Here is a 17621-nt window from a genome sequence, read left to right on the forward strand (position 1 = left end):
GGATCACAATGGCCCTTGCTGCTCCTTTTCACCATATGTTCCATACAGTTAACATTTGACAAATCACACCCACTGCAAGGGAATGCTTATAAAAATGCACAGCTGCATTGCTGGACTGAGCAGACCCCTGTACTTAAAACGAAACTCAAGAAATGGATGATGCAGCAGCTAGAGTACTCTAAAATGATGGTGCAGCACTGAAACTTTTGTGATTAATCAATCAGTGAGAAACTATGGAACCCTGCATTACACTGTACACTAGTTCAAAAAGCTTTGAACCCAAAATGAAGCAATCCATGAAACTGAATTTTTGTTTTTATTTATGCTTTTCTAGTGTTACAAACTGGAAGCATTTTTATGTGCTAACACTGATAAATTCATGTAAACATTTACTGATTTTCTGCCCATTACTTCGCATCATTTTCAAAACTCAATTCAGCCCTTGCCTAAGAAAGCAGCAATCAACTCCATAAACTAGGAGAATGCCAACAAAAGCATTAAATGTAGAATAAAAATACTAAAGCAAACTTTTAAGGCCACAGCACTGAATTACAAAAGTGACACGGACAAGTGTGGATTTTTTATATTTAAGTAAAAAAAAGTTCAGAATATTTGCTTACAAAAGATATACCATTGCAGGTGTGAAAATACCAATTTGATTGACACTGATCATTTATTCCAAAGGACATTTACCATCATTAAAGATTGTATTGCTTGAAGAGAATCATAGGCTTTCAAATGTGTTCACGTTTTCTTTCCCCTAACTTCGCAAACCCACCAAACCCCCCCCACCCCCCCCAAACTTGTCTTCTTAAAAACATTAGGAAAGTATAGTATTTCTTTCAGGTTTATATTATCACAATGAATGGCAGTGAGCCTCACTTTACCAAACACAAATCAATTTTACAAATTATCAGTGAAAACAAAGAGGGAAGTGACATCAGGATGGTTAAATTGGCCAGTACCAACTTCCTGCCATTGTAAGTGGCAGAGGAAAATACACTTGCATCAGGCTCCCCTTGGGTATGAGCTGAATTACAGAAATCATATATAGTGTAGATTGCATTCAATTCAAATATCCCCATGACATTATTGTACAGAACATAGTTTATGTTCCTGAGTTCAACAACACAGTGGAACCTGTCTGCATTGAGTTTGTGTGTCTGGCACCTGTTGGTTGTAGTGTAGCTTCCCAAGACAGTTATTTCTGATTCACTCAAGGAAGTTTTCTCATAAACGCTGCAGTATTACACAAGGACATGAAGAAATAGGAGCAGGAGTAAGCCATATGACCCCTTGAGCCTGCTCCACCATTCCATATCACAGCTGATGTTCTACCTCAACTCCTTTCCTGTCCTATCCCCATTCCCCTAGTCTCTAAATATCTATCAACCTCAGTCTTGAATATATTCAACGATTGGGCATTCATAGCCCTCTGGGATAGAGAATTCCAAAGATTCACAAACCTCTGAGCAAAGAAATTTCTCATCTCAGTCCTAAATGGCCGATCCCTTATCCTGAGACTGTGAACCTAGTTCTAGATTCTCCAGCCAGGAGAAGCAGCCTCTCAGCATCTACCCTGTCAAGCCTGAAAGAATTTAACACAAAAGTTTCACAGTACAATTCACAGATGCAGCTAAACTAAAGTAAGTTATAGGAAGAGATGGAACCATGACCCAGTGGACTAAAATGAAATAAACCAGGTATGTTGAAGCTAAGAACATTGAGGCTCAATAAAATAATTCAGTCCACGTACATAGGTTAAAAAGTAGTAGTTGGGTAAAAATAGTCAAAAAGGCTAACTGAACATTAGCCTGGATAACTGGAGGGCTGGAACATAAAGGGGAGAAGGTTTTTCTATAATTGTGCAAAGCCCTGGTTAGAGCATATCTAGAGTACTGTTTATAGTTCTGGGCATCGCTCCTTTGAAAAGATATATTGGCCTTGGAAGGAGGGGAGTGCAGATTCGCCAGAATGTTACCAGGGCTCCAAGGGTTAGATTATATGGGGAGATTACATACACTAGGCCGTAGTCACTGTAGTATAGAAGTTTAAGGGGTGGTTTAAATGGTGGCTTTTAGGATTTTGAAAGGAATTGATAGGATAGAGAAAAACTTTTTCCACTGGTGGGGGAGTCTAGGACAAGGGGACAGAAGCTTAAAAAAAACAGAGCCAGACCATTCAAGAGAGAAGTTAGGAAACACTGCTTCACACAAAAGTGTAGAATTCTCGCCCACTAAAAAGCGGTAGATGCTAGCTCAATTAATAATTTTAAATCGGAGATTGATTTTTTTTTAAACCAGCCTAGGATATTAAGGGATATGGAGCCGAGACAGATAAATGGATTAGGATACAGATTAGCCATGATCTCATTGAATGGTAGAGCAGGTTCAAGGAGGGGCTGAATGGCCTCCTCCTGTTCTTATGAAGAACAGTAATACTGATTAGTGCAGTGACACTACCACACAATCACTCACCCTTCTTAAACGGTCATAGCAGCAGTAGCCAAAGCTGCCAGTCACGTGACACCAGTGGTCATTGCTAAAATTAAGTCTATCCCAAGGTGGAACACCAAAGGTTGGCAGAGTGCTCCAGGATAGGTAGCACACCACCACCAGGTGCAGAGAAATCCAGATCTTAGAACAAAGCAAATAAGGCACAGGGATACTTGTAACAATGAGGATACAAAAGCAGATTTCAGACAGACAGACAGTTAGAATAGTCAGTTGTGTGGTATCCCATAAAGAGGCCCAATCTGGCACTGTCGTGCAATTCCAAAATCACTGCCCCTGCCCCCCTTTCCCCAGTATCATCCTGCCATAAATGGAAGTTGCAATTTCTCATACAAGAAAGTGTAAACACCCTGGGAGTCTGATACTAGTAATAAAAAATTTGTAATAGCTAACGGCCCCTCGAAAGGACTGTCTATGCCATCTCCATCAAGAAAATACCAGGCGCCTACAGGAGACATGTGATCACTTTGGTATTTAAATAAAGGGCTATGAGGACCATAAACTCGATGAAGAAATTACAGTTCAAGTGTGTAATTCAATATCACATCTTAAATAATAAACCAAGGTTTATAGATGCTAAACAAACGATTTGGCTCTTTTTTTCCAGAAGGAATGGCGGTGGGGAATTAAAATTGAAACAGAGAAGCCCATGCCTTCCAAGCTGTCTGTTAAACAGTGCTAGGATCTACTGCAGTATCCATATTACACTGAAACCAACTTTTTTAAAACCAAACACAAAACCTTAGAATTGGGAACAACAAATCTTTACAAAAAGGTCTAGGTGTTTACAAAAAAAAAAGGACTTTTTCCAAAATTACAAGTTCTTAAACGTTACACTTGAAAAATATTGTCCAACCCCACAGCGAATGATTTTTCCTGTAAATTTACCAGGGAACAAAAATAAAACATCCATTTAGATACCATGTGTAGCTTTTTTTCAAAATAAAAAGAAACTATAATGTTAAACATTACTGACACCCAGTGGTATGAAAAGAAAGTTCTTGTCAAAGTTACTCATTTTTTTCTTAGAATATTTTCTTTGTTGCCTTTTTACTGTTATGATGATTGTGATGGTGTTTTTGACTTTCCTTCTGGCTTTGCCTCCCACAATGCATTCCGGACAATTCGAGACGCCGCTCCTTTGTCCAGTTTCGATGCCTTCTTGCGGTCCGTTATCTCTTTCACTTTATTCATGTAGGTTCTTATCCGCTCCTACAACATAAAATACATAAATTAGTGCATTGGAGACACTTTTCTATATTTCAGGGAAGAACATGGAGGGATTACTCTCAACTGGATCTGGCCAGTCTTCTGTATAACATAAACGTTAACATTTATGTATACAACAGTCTCTTCCTTTTCCCCACCCCATATGCTATGGCGCCATCTTACAGTAACCAACAGATTAAATACTGGTAATCTTGTACAATAATCCTTAATTCTTCAGAAGCCATGTTTGCCTGTAAACCAGCTGTCATAATAGTACACTGTTGCACTTTCAATTGTATACATTTTAAAAATGAACTCAAATGCTTTTACGCCGTTCTAACGTTTCCATTGCACTGAACTCATTCCAATTTTATAAGTATTTTCAACACAAAGTATAAAAAAAGGTGGGGAGGGAAAAGGAGGAGAGCAGAAAACTCACTGCATAGACAGCAAACATCTGCCCTACTTCAACTCTCAGATATGCACTCTGGATCAAAATTCACTTTTTCAAAAGAGCTTTAGGTATAACAAAAATATGCAGGCAAGTGTGTTTTCAAAAAGAAATATTTCTAAGCTTCAAACAATAAAACTATTTAAGTCTTGCTCACTTTATAGAGTCACCTTAACCCTTCATTTAGATTTTGCTGTAATCACTCCCTTGTGTCCATTACTCTCCCTATAATAAATACAAGTAATTTTCACTTTTAGCAAGTGTAAGGCTTTTGTAAAATCTCTGAATTTAGAATTACATCACACTATAGAACGGTGCACATTTCATATTTTTTTTAAATTTGACCACAGGAAAAAGGCACCAGAATTAAAATAGTTCTGCTTTAATTAAAAAAGCAGGCAAATTTCAAGTCAAATAGAATTCCCCCATATATCTCTATAAAGATTTATGTTCCAAAACTGTGAAAAGACATTGTAATCAATAATTACCAACAGTTTGAATTATCTCCACATGATCGCTAAATCTCAATCCCACTGTTCACACAAATTCCAGACTAAATTATTTTTATTTCCCCTGTAAATCTCTCATACAGAGGGAGGCATTATTGGCAATGGAGATCAGCCAGTGCAATTTCAAAACTCTTTTATTTTGATCCAATCACCCAAACACCCCGGTTCCATGACAGCACCACACTGATGACAAAATTGAGCATTGCAAAGTTCAAAAATTCTATTCAGAAAAGAGCCACTGTAGACAAAATTAAACAAAACTGCTCCTGAAAATATCAAAAAAGGGCTGCAGATTGGAGAATTCATATCCAGCAGAGACTTGGGTACATCTGCAAATTTGACAGATATAATTTCAGCCAAAAAAATCATCAGTTCTAATGGGGATCAGTTCAAGTGCACCTCAAAGCCAGCAAGGGTTAGTCTGCTCCAGAATTTCTATTGTTATTTACTGTTGACTAGATACGTTACACAATGTTAAGCTGTAGCTGAACTGTTAACAGCCAATTATGACACTTCAGCGGGATAATCTACAATAAAACAATTATTTCATTCATAAATTAGTTATACACAACTCTCTCCAAACACATTAGGCATAAATGGATTGACTCCGACTCATTGCATAGATATTTCACCACTGCAAAATGAGCTTTACAACAGTAAATGAATAGTCAAAACCCAGGCAGACTGTATGCAGTTCTTGACTTCATTTTTTGAAAACAAAAGAAAGTAGGTTTTGAAATATTCATCAAGAGACATGTTGCCTTACAGTGATGAAAACCAGATGAAAATGTCATTTCGACAGGTCAGGACAGGCATGACGGATGCCAAAAAAGCTTTCAGCTTAAGTGCTGAACTAGATACTTTACAACGAGGAAATAAATATGAGGGAGTGAGAAAGTCGCATCTGGAATAAGAAGTAGTAATTATGGCTATGTTGAAGTAGTAAATCATTCACAGCATGGTTTTCATCTGATGAAGGGCACCAAGGAATAAGTAGAATTAAAAACTTGAGATGAACAAACTGTTCCAGAGTTTCGCGTGGAAATTAGAAATAGCTCAGTATGGTTACAGATTTGGCTTTTTGTGCATTTTGTAAGTCTTCCCCGTTCTAATGATCTTATCTCCCTTAGCCTCAGGGAGTAGTTCACTCAAAACAAAAAAAAAGCATTGCATGTCAGCCCTGGCTGGAATTCTGAAACACCTGGCAGGCGTAAATTGCACAGTCATTACCAAAATTAAAAAGGTTGCGAGCCAATTTTATAATTTATGTTATCAAATGGTCCATAAAACAATTGATTTTTTTCTTCCCCTCCGATGAATAAAACTGAAAAAAAAAATAAAAAAAACTTAATTAATCCCATGGTTTCTAGGACAAACCAAGCGAGGAGTTTTGTTACAGTTATAGCAACATTTCTAATCCAGAGAAAGTTTATTTAATTGGGAAAGTTATCAAGACAAAAATGATCAAATTTTGTCTCATTCATAGCTCCCAAAGTAGAAGTTATTGTTCCAACTTCCCTAACCAAGCCCCAATGCTGTGGATATTTTGAAATATTGCACTCGATATTTGTGGACCTCGAGTTAACATTTTACTCTTCTTCCCCCCCCCCCCGCCCCCCAAAGACTTAGGACTTCACCAGAGGTTACTGATCAATGGTTTAGGCAGGGAGTCAAATTGCCTTTTATGGAGTCTATAATGAAATGCAAAAAAGATTTGCCTTGATTAATTAAATGTTTGGAGCATAACAGCAGAAGTAGGGCATTCAGTCCATCAAACCTGCTCCGCCATTCAATTAGATCATGGCTGATCATCTATCTCAATGACACTTTCCCACACTATCCATATCCCTGGATGTCATTTGTCTCCAGATATCTATCAATTTCTGTCTTGAAGATGCTCAATGATTGAGCTTCCACAGCCCTCTGGGGTAGAGAATTCCAAAGATTCACCAGCCAGGGGAAACATCCTATCTGCAACCACCCTGTAAGAATTTTGTAAGTTTCAATGAGATCACCTCATTCTTTGAAACTCTAGCGAATACAGTCCCCAGTTTCCTCAATCTCTCCTCAGAAGACAAGCCTGCTATTCCAGGGATTAGTCTGGTGAAGCTCTGTTGCAGTCCCTCTTTGGCAAGTACATCCTTCCTTAGATGAGACGACCAAAATTGTACAAAATACTCCATGTGCAGTCTCACCAAGGCTTTATGCAACTGCAGCAAGAACTCTTTACTCCTGTAGTCAAATCCCCTTGCGATGAAGGCCACATACCATTTGCCTTCCTAAATACTTGCTGCACCTGCATGCTAGTTTTTAAGTGACTCATGAACAAGGACACCCGGGTCCCTTTGGACATCAACACTTCCCAACCTCTCACCATTTAAAAAAAATACACCCGTCTTTCTGTTTTTCCTACCAAAGTGGATAACTTCACTTATTCACACTATATTCGATCTACCATGTTCTTGCCCATTCACTTGGCTTGCCAATACCTCCTTGAAGCCTCCTTGCAACTTACATTCCCTTCTAGTTTTGTCATCAGCAAATTTGGAAATATTACATTTGGTCCCCACACCCAAATCATTGATATAGATTGTGAACAGCTGTGGCCCCAGCACTGCTCCTTGCAGTACCCCACCAGTAACAGCCTGCCATCCTGAGGATGACCTGTTTATTTCTACTCTCTGCTTTCTGTCTGTTAACCAATTCTCAATCAATACCAGTATATTACCCCCAATTCCATGTGCTCCAATTTGGTTTATTAACCTCCTGCATGGGACCTTATCAAAAGCCTTCTGAAAATCCAAATACACCACATCCACTGGTTCTCCATCTATGGAACAAATAACATCCTCAAAAAAAATCTAACAGGTTTGTCAAATATGATTTCCCTTTCATAAATTCATGTGGACTCTGCCCAGATTATTTTCTGTATCTAGTTATCACATCCTTTATAATAGAATCTAACATTTTCCCGACTACCTTTGTCAAACTAACAGTTCTGTAGTTTTCCCTGTTTTCTTTCTCCCTCCTTTCTTAAATAGTGGGGTTACATTTGCTACTTTCCAATCTGCAGGAACCTTTCCAGAATCTAAAGAAATTCATTGGTGCTAATCTTTCAGAATTCTAATCTCTATAGCCACCTCCTTCAACACTCTGGGATGTAGCTAATCTGGTCCAGGGTATTTATCAACTTTCAATCCAGTTAATGTTTTGAGTACTACCTCTTTATTGATACTAATTTCTTTCAGTTCCTCATTTTCACAAGGCCCTTGGTTCCCTAGTATTTCTAGGAGATTTTCTGTACCTACCTCCGAGAAGACAGACACAATGTAATTGTTTAGTTTCTCCGCCATTTCCCTATTCTCTATTATACATTCTCCTGTCTCCGCCTTTAATGGACTCACATTCATCCTTGCTAATGTTTTCCCTTTCACATACCTAAAGCTTTTACAGTTCGTCTTTATGTTTCTCGCTAGCTTGCATTCATATTCTCTTTTCCCTTTCTATCAGTTTCTTGATTATCCTTTGCTGGATTCTAAATTGCTCCCATTTCCTCAGGCTTACCACTTTTCCTGGCAATCTTATAAGCCACTTCCTTTGATATAATGCAAACTTTAACTTCTTTTGTTAGCCACAGTTGATTCATCTTTCCTGTTGGGTTTCTGTGTCTTAGAGGAATTTATATTTGTTGTAGACCATGTAATACTTCTTTAAATACTAGCCATTGTCTGTCTACAGTCAAATCTTTTATAGTGTATTTTCCCAATCCACCATAGCCAACTTGCCCCTCATACCTTCATAGTTTCCTTTGTTCAGATTTAAGACCCTAGTTTCAGAATGAACTATATCAATTTCAAACAATGTAAAATTCTATAGTCTATACTATAGTCACTATTTCCCAAAGGCTCCTTTACAGCAAGATTATAACTAGCCCTTTCTCATTACATAGTACCAAGTCTAAAATAGCCAAATCCCTAGTTGGTTCTTCAACATACTGCTCCAGAAACCCATCTCGTACACACTTCAGGAATTCATTGTCGCCCATTATTACTGTATTACCCATGTTACATGCACCTCTAATTTCCAGATTTATACCATGTCCAACATTACCACTACCGTTTGGTGGCCTATAAACAACGCCCAATGTTTACTGCCCCTTGTGGTTTCTTAGCTCTACCCAAACTGATTCTACATCTTGATCCTTCGATCCCCTCACTAATGTACTGCTCTCATCCCTTAAGAGTGCTATCCCACCTCCTTTTCCTTTTTGCCTGTCCTTCCTAAATGACAAATATCCTTGAATATTCAGTTCCCAGTCTTGGTCACCCTGTAACCTTATCTCTAATGGCAATTAAATCATACCCATTTACCTTTATTTGTGCCTTCAAATCATCTACCTTGTTGCGAATGCTGCCTGTATTCAGATAGATAAGAGTGCCCTTAACTTTGGCTTTTGAACCTTATTTCACATTCTGATCCTATTTGATGCTTGCCTTCTAATTTCATTTACTTTGCATTAATTAGCATACTTCTTGGTGAGACAGGACTTTGAGTGCATGCAATGTCTGCACAATCCAGGACTCTTGAGAATGTGAGCAACTTAGAAGCGGTCAGTTTGTATGTCCACTGTCAGGTATGTACTCCCGTTAATATGGTCAAGAGAACTGCAGGTTGGTAGAATGGCATACAGAGCTCGAACAAGTTTTTAAAAAAAATTTGGCAACAGTGTCCCCCGTATGCACCTACAATACCTTCATAAAAGATTCCCAATTAAGATGACCCGATCAGGGAGCATTTCCTAGTGGCAATCCCAAGATCTTCACTGGGTGGGCAGAAGGGAAAACTGATGTCTTGAGCTAGCACAACAACAACAACAACCACCAGAGGACAGCCATTCATCCCATCTTAATTCATCCATTCAGAAAGATCTAAAAGTCCTTCCACTGTAGCTTCCAATAGTTTCTTAAATCACTCTAGGTTTTTTGCAACCAGTACTCTATCCAGTTCATTTCATGTGGTTACTCTTCATGTGAAATACTTCCTGATATCAGTCCTAAATTTCCCAAATACTACTTTGAACCTGTGCCCCTTGTCCTATCCTCTCAACTTACTTTAATACAGTAAAGGTAAATGTATAAAATTGTTTTTTACCTTGAAAATCAGAAGTTTCCCTTGTTGTTTCTCATAATTCAGACCTCAAAACACAAGAAATCAGCCCTGGCCTTTTCTCCGCACTGTCGCCAGTGCTCAAAATATCTCCCTTTGTTTAGATGGCCAGCATGATCACAGTACTCAAGGATGGTCTGGCTACAAGATTGGTCACGATTTCCTCTGACCTTTACTATTTTGGGTCCATAGTTCAACATTCTATTTGATTGTTGATTGGTTGTTGAGTGTCAAGTCAACTTTACCTATGACTATTTCAACACCATTCATGCACTATTTATGACATTCATTTCTTACGTACAGCATTCGACATTTAACAGCTTTAAATTTCATCTACTACCATACACATTTTAGCCAATTCATTTTGTAATTTGAGCTACCTCTTCCAAGTCTACTAAATCTCAGTTTTGTATCATGCGTGAAACCGACCAATTTACTTTGAATTTCTGAAACAGTCAAAATGTAACTTAAAAAGATTTTAGTATACCATTCAATACTTGCACCCATCCCGATATAACCCCTCAAACAAGTGCCCATTGTTTTCTTATCCATTCCCAAGATTTACCCTCAATCCTTGGGCTTTAAGATAACCAAGAGCCTTTTATGGGGAATTTGGTCAAATGCCTTTCTAAAGTCTAGGTACAAATTAGGCTGACCCCAGATTACTTGGGTGACTGTTCCTCAAAAAAGGGATCAAGGAAGTCAGTCAAGAGACTTCTTTTAAATCCATGTTTGACAGCTGTTTAGCTCATAATTGTACAGATCATATTTACTCAATAAATTTTATTTTACATAGATTGAAGACTAATGGCCCTTAGATACCTTTGCCTGTTTTGTCACCCTTTCTGAAGATGGGTATCTTGGGAGCTTAATTCCAATCTACTGGTAGCCCACTAGTGTCTAGTGACTCCCTCATAATAGTCAATGTTTCCTAAATCTCCCAAAGAGAACCAAACAAAAGAATTACCTATCTGCCAACACCCTTAACATGTCACAAATCTACACAAGATGGAAGAAGCACACCATAACAGCCAAAGTTTGACTTGTATTCTCTCAAATTTAGAAGGTTGTGGAGTGACCTAGTTGAAGTGTTTAAAACATATAAAATTCAATAGAGTAGATACAGAGAAACTAGTTCTGGAAGAGGAATCCAGAACAAGGGGTCACAATCTTAAAATTAGAGCTAGTACATTCACAATCAGGAAGCACTTTTTCACACAAAGGGTAGTGGAAATGTGGAATTCTTCACCCCCTCCCCCCACAACCCCTGCCTCAAAAGCTATGAAGACTGGGTCAATAGAAACACTCAAGACCAAGACTGACAGATTATTAAGCAAGTTGATCAAAGAATATGGATCAAAGGCCAGTAAATGGAGTTAGGGTACAGATCAGTGACGATCTAGTTGAATGGCAAAAAGACTAGAGGGGCTGAATGGCTTCTAAACACAGTATTTCCTACTTAATTATTGGAATATATGTTTGCTAGATGATGACTCATGGTGTTGCAAGGTACGTTGTATGATAACTTGCTTCATAAAGGAACAGAAGCAAATGCCGTATAATTCAATAACTCTGCTGCTACAAAGTTGTGACCCTTCAAAGCCACAGTTATACTGTCAGTCATTTACAGCATAGAAAGAGGCCATTCAGCCAATCGAGTCCATGCTGGCTCGCCGCAGAGCAATCCAGTCAGTCCCATTCCCCCACTCAGACTAGTCGCCCTGCAAGTTTATTTTCTTCAAGTGCCCATCCAATTGTCTTTTGAAATCATTGATTGTTTTCGCTTCCAGCACCTCGTGGGCAGTGGGCTCCAGGTCATTATCACTTCCTCATGTTCCTCCTGCATCTCCAGCTCCAAACGTTCAATCTGTGTCCCCTGGTCCTTGTACCATCAGTTAATGGGAACAGCTTTTCCTTGTCTAACTTATCTAAACCTGTCATAATCTTGTACACCTATTAAATCTCCCCTCAATCTCCTTTGCTCCAGGGAGGACAACCCCAGCTTTTCCAACCTAACCTTGTAATTAAAATTCCTCATTCCTGGAACCATTCTGGTAAATCACCTCTGCACCCTCTCAAAGACCCTCACAATTTTCCTAAAGTGTGATGACCAAAACTGGATGCAATACTCTAGTTGGGGCCTAACCAGAGCTTTATAAAGATTCAGATTAACTTCCCTGCTTTTGTACTCAATGCCACTGTTTATGAAGCCCAAGATCCCAAATGCTTTACTAACCACACTCTCAATATGTCCTGCTATCTTCAAAGATCGATGCACATGAACCCCCAGATCTCTCTGATCCTGCACACTCTTTAGAACTGTGCCATGAAAGTATCTATGGCCTCTCCTTATTCCTTCAGCCAAAATGCATCACCTCACACTTGTCAATATTAAATTCCATCTGCCACTTGTCTGCCCATTCTGATAGCCTATGTTCTGCTGCAGGCAGTTTGTATCATCCTCACTCTTTGCCACACCTCCATGTTTGGCATCATCGGCAAATTTTGAAATTCTTCCCTGTATTCCAAGATTTAAGTCATTAAAAATAGCAAAAAAGCAGTGGTCCTAGCACTAACCCTTGGGGGACAACAATGTCTGCCATCCTCCAGTCTGAAAAACAACTTACCATGACTCGCTGTTTTTTGTCCTCGAGCCTTTTTTTTTAAATCCAATTGGACACTGACCCTCCTATTCTATGAGCCTCAATTCTGTTAACACCAGCCTGTTATATGGTACTTTATCAAACTTCTATTAAGTCAATTAACCATCTTATTCACCATTTAATTTCTGCAGATCAAATCCCTGTCTCGTTTTTTAAAATGTAAAACTGCTATTGGAAAAGACATAGGCTACAGGCAATCTGGCTCTAGTGTTTTCTATTACTGGAGGGTTTCTCTGCACCTTCTAAATGGCTGGCTTGGTGAATAAGGAAAATACTGGGCAATCATTTGTTGTAGCAGGGAATCTAATGATGCATGCCATTAGTTAGACTTGTCCTTGCATGTTGAGGTTTTAAATTTTTTGCATGGCAAGTTGCTGAAAGTGCAAGCTGATAAGATTGCAATGAGGGAAACAGGACATTGGCACCAGAGTGAAATGGGCAAGCAACTGTGCATCTCCTTAATCAATCACATTGAGGGATTGTGAAATAAACAGCGCAAGGACTGAGAAGGAAGTGTAAATTAGATTGGGAGAATTCAATGTCAAATCAGGTGCAGAAAGAAAAATAAGGAGAGGGAAAGAAAGATTGGATTGAGAGTGGAGACAAAAGGAAAAGTAAAAAAAAATGCTTTGAATTTAAAATTTTACATTTTTAAGTTCCCCAACAATTAAAACCTGAAGATCATAAATGCAAAGCGATCTTAAAGAAAGGTGAAAGTCCTCCACTGATCAGTGAGCCTGAAATGACTGCTACAACTGTGATCTTATGGATTTCAGTTATATTTAGCTACAATTATTTTGATTTGCCTTTTAGGAGCAATAGCCTTAAAGCGGGTGTGCTAGTTTAGCAGCGAAACATCCCAACCATACCACGGATGATCTGCTAGCATAAAAAAAAACTAATACTGATTGGAGTACTCCAGACAAGACAACTTTGATAAACACTCAACACATAAATGTTAACAGAACCCCCAACTTTTTCACCCAACACAAAATAGGTTCTGTTCAATTGGGGTACTGACCAGGAGTCATTGCATGGCAGGACCAGGAGTCATCACAAAACAATGAAATTCAAGCTGTTCAAAACTGGCATCTAAACCAAAACATGACACTAATACTGATGAATTGTCTCTAGCTAAATACTGGAGAATTTGGTTTTGTGGATTTGGGGCGGGGGGGGGGGGGGGGGGGGGTGGCGCGTAGAGAAAAAATACAGACATTAACCTGCAGGAGGAAAAAAGGACAGACATAAAAAAATAGCTCGAGTTCAAAGCATCCTTTTCTCCCCAACAGCAGGTATCATGGCACACACTGGTCACTGTGATCCTGGCTAATAATCAAAAACATGCATACTGAGGAATTAGTGACTGAGACATGATCACTGTCATCTTAAATCACAATTTGTAGCTGATTAACAGGATGTAACTTGGAAGTAAATCTAGTTGGGACGATTGTGAAGCTAATGTTGCAACATCCAAATTAATCCAGCATTTCTATAACCTAAATGGCAATAGTTGAACATTCGCAGCCAGATCATTTACCATACAGTTTATTCTACCTTCCGACTGTAAAGAGCAGATGCTTCAAACAGTAAAGGGCATCCTGAGCACGGATTCATGAAATGGACATTGGAGCTACAAACAAGTAGTGGGTATTATGTCCTTGACAGGCTGTATAATGTATCACACTTACTTCTATGTAGTCCATCATCTCCTTTTATGTAACATACAAGTTCAGAATTCAAGTACATTAAGAACTTGTGCATACATCAAAAATCTTAAGTTTGCAATCACCTGAAAATACGAGTTCTAACCGAGACAGTACTTTTTACTAGTGCTTGGTGAATTATTACTTGTGGAAGTCCTCCTCCTTTGCCTAGAGTGCAGTTTTTTTTTTTAAAAAAAGACATGAAAATAAGAGAAAAGGCTCGTAACCACTTACTGGTATTTACTGCCCTCATTGCAGCTTGCCTTAAGACATGACATCAATGTAAAAAGATTTAAAACTGCTCAAAATCTATTAGTAAATAACACTGCACAACAGAATCTAAGTCGCACAGAATTGCTAATTAAATGATAAGCCAAGAATGAAGCACCAGCATTCACTTGGCCACATACAGGCCTCACTGAAAACTGCTCATTTCACCAGTTGGATAAAATCAGACTCGTTTGGCTGACAAGCTGGCAAGTGATGGTAAGCCGTTTTCAACAAGGTAACTTGCTAATTTAGATAGCAGGCACTCTTCCATTTGGCGGCAGCAATAAATCAGGGAACAAAATGTTTAAGACTTTAGAAGGGACAGAAAATCCAGAAATTTTCAGTTCTACAGCCCAATCTAACATGCAAGAGGCCGTGCATGTTTCAGGTCATTAGATTTTACATTTACAAAATGTGGTCCCCATTACGCTGTTCTGAGGAGTCTATACTTAGTGGGCCGGGGGATGAAAATATGCATAATATAAACTGTATCGCTTTCAGTGCCAGACTTGGCTCAGTGGTACCACTATTCCCTCAGAGACAGAAGATTTCAGGTTCAAATCCTATACCTGAAACTTGAGCAGAGACTAAGCTGACACTTCAGTGCTGCATCATGGGAGTGTGGCACTGCCAGCTGTGCTATCTTTCAGATTAAACCAAATAAAGCGAGACCCCCTGTGCTCCCTCAGGTGGACGCACAAGATCCCATTAACTATTTGAAGAGGAGCAGTTGAGTTCTTCGGTGTCCTGACAGATTTTGATCCATTAAAACATTAACTAGTCATTTAGCTTATTGCTCTTGGTGAGAGCTTGCTGTACAGATTATCTGTCCCACTTCCCGGCATTACAACAGCAACTATACTTCAAAAGTATTTATCGATCGTACAGCACCTTGGGACATCGAGATCATGAAAGGTACTATATAAACTACATCAACAAAAAAGTTGTTTATTCTTTCTCTACATGCACATGATTTATTTTCCCCAATTTTTCATTTTACAGTTTAATCGCCATTGACGTATCTCATTCCATCTTCAGGAAGAACATAGAAAAAGAAGGCTGCACTAATTGTTTAAAACAAAAAATTACAATAGAAATATCAAGACAGACTGGAAGACTGGACGTAACAGCCCAGCTACAGACGCTGTTCCCAGTATAGCCACTGTGGCATTAATTTTGTGTTCACTACACAGATTTTAAGTTCGAGAACCTGCGATAGCATAACTTTACTCTTATCTGAAAGCAGATTGTTGGGAGTCACTCTAGGATAAAGGCAAAGGTAAAAAGAACTGACTAGACTCTGCTGCCTTGTGACTGTGATATATCCAGGGAGATGCTCTCCATCAACTTTCTCAGGTAAAAGTTGCACTAACAGAAGTTAAAGGGATTAACAGAAACACATACCTAGAGTCCCAGCTACAAATCAATATTGGCCAATTAACTATTAAAATTCTTTCTTATTTAATACTCAAAGCCTGTCAAACATTCTTAGAATCATATTTTCAGATCAGTTGTAATAGCTTCCATAACTCCTCCCTTTGAGGAGTTAAGTTTTCCTACTCAGATTTGGTTACAATCCAGTATCATCACTCGCCTCATAGTACATCATCATCTTGGTGATTTATGAGAGACTGGAACGTCTCATAATCTAGCACATGTTCTATTTGTTTGATTGACTTTTATTTCTCTTCATGATCAATGATTTTCAAACTTTTCTTGCTGCCAGCAACATTAGCAGCCAGATGTCAGGAATCTCTAAGCAATAAAAAACCTATCCAATTTGTAATTGCGGCCCTCACACTGCAGCAGTTTCTAAAAGTACACGTTTATATAGGATTTACATCAAATTCAAAATAAGACACTTGGGTCATTCTAAACGGTTAAAAATCACATTTTTCCCCTCCCTTCCTGTGAGACAAAAAAATGATTGATGTTACTGTACAAATGCACTCAACATAAAAGCAAAAATGTTCAACAGAAATCTTGTAGCATTAAATATTCAGAAATTTGTTCCACAAACCTCATAACTCAGTGTTAAACATAAATTATTGTAGATTTTGCAACTGGAATAAACTGGTTATGAACTGTGTGTTTGTTTGATGCGGATGTGAATGAGTTAGAACGAGAGGTATACTTGCATAGACCAGCACTGAAGGAGCCACAACAATTAAAAATTACAACTGACATGGTGCTTCAAGTATTATTGTAATTAACTATTATAGCTGACATCCATCCATCTAAGAAAGATGGAAATGCAGCAAACAATCCACTTAGATGGGGTGTCTTCTCTTGGTGCACCTTCGTTGATGGCTGAGAAGGCCAATTCTTGAGAGGTTCTGCCACAAGTGCTGCACATGAAGCTTCCAAGTGACGCCGAGTTGTTGTTTTTGCTGTAGCAACCAGTCATCATGGTAGTGCACACCAGTCCACAGGATGTGTCACCATTTCCCTCTTTTGTCTCCCAGGTAAAGCCTGGCTACCCGACCCGAACCAGACTAGACCAGACTACATATGTCGGGTTCGGGTCAGGCCGGGTCTATACTCCGAGTCCAGCATTCGGGCTCGGGTCAGGTCGGGCTGGACAGTGCTGTTTCCGGGAAGTCATGGGATCAGGCTTGCCCATGAATCCCTGCAACCCCATCTGCAGGAATAGCCTGCTGCCAGGACGGATGAAGGATACTTGTGTCAGGTCGGGCCAGGTGCCCAAAAAAAAAAATTGAAGTATTCGGGCCCAGGTTGGGTTTGGTTTGGCTATGGTCAGGTCAGGCCTGGCCTGGATTGGGTTTTAATTTTATACCCGAGCCAGACTTTACTCCTAGGTACAATAGTTGACATGTAAAGCCTTCAAGTTTCACTTGCAAGCATCCTTGAAGCGGAGCTTTAGGTGGCCCACTGGTTGTCTCGCCCCGGCTACCTCACCATACGGAAGGTCCTTGGGTATGCAGCAGTCTTTCATCTTGTGGATGTGTCTGATCCACCGAAGCCGCCTCGGTTTGATTAGTGGCAACACACTTGGGAGCTCTGCCTTTGAAGGGACTGCCACATTTGTGATTTTGTCCTGCCAGGATATACCCATAATGCACTGCAGACAACAAAGATGGGAATTATTGAGCTTCTTTTCCTGGTCAGCCATG

The 17621-nt window shown here is 39.2% G+C and overlaps 1 protein-coding gene across 1 annotated transcript in view; it reads right to left on the minus strand.

Moving 5' to 3' along the window:
- Nucleotides 1–299: 299 nt before the first annotated feature.
- c1d (C1D nuclear receptor corepressor) overlaps nt 300–17621 on the minus strand; it is a 32479-nt gene continuing 15157 nt past the window's right edge. Inside the window, exon 4 of the mRNA XM_068044285.1 lies at nt 300–3725. Within this exon, the coding sequence (XP_067900386.1) occupies nt 3570–3725 (156 nt within the window). The 3' untranslated portion in view covers nt 300–3569. The remainder of the gene's footprint in view (nt 3726–17621) is intronic.

This window comes from Heterodontus francisci, chromosome 13 (assembly GCF_036365525.1).
Source record: "Heterodontus francisci isolate sHetFra1 chromosome 13, sHetFra1.hap1, whole genome shotgun sequence".
Lineage (NCBI taxonomy): Eukaryota > Metazoa > Chordata > Chondrichthyes > Heterodontiformes > Heterodontidae > Heterodontus > Heterodontus francisci.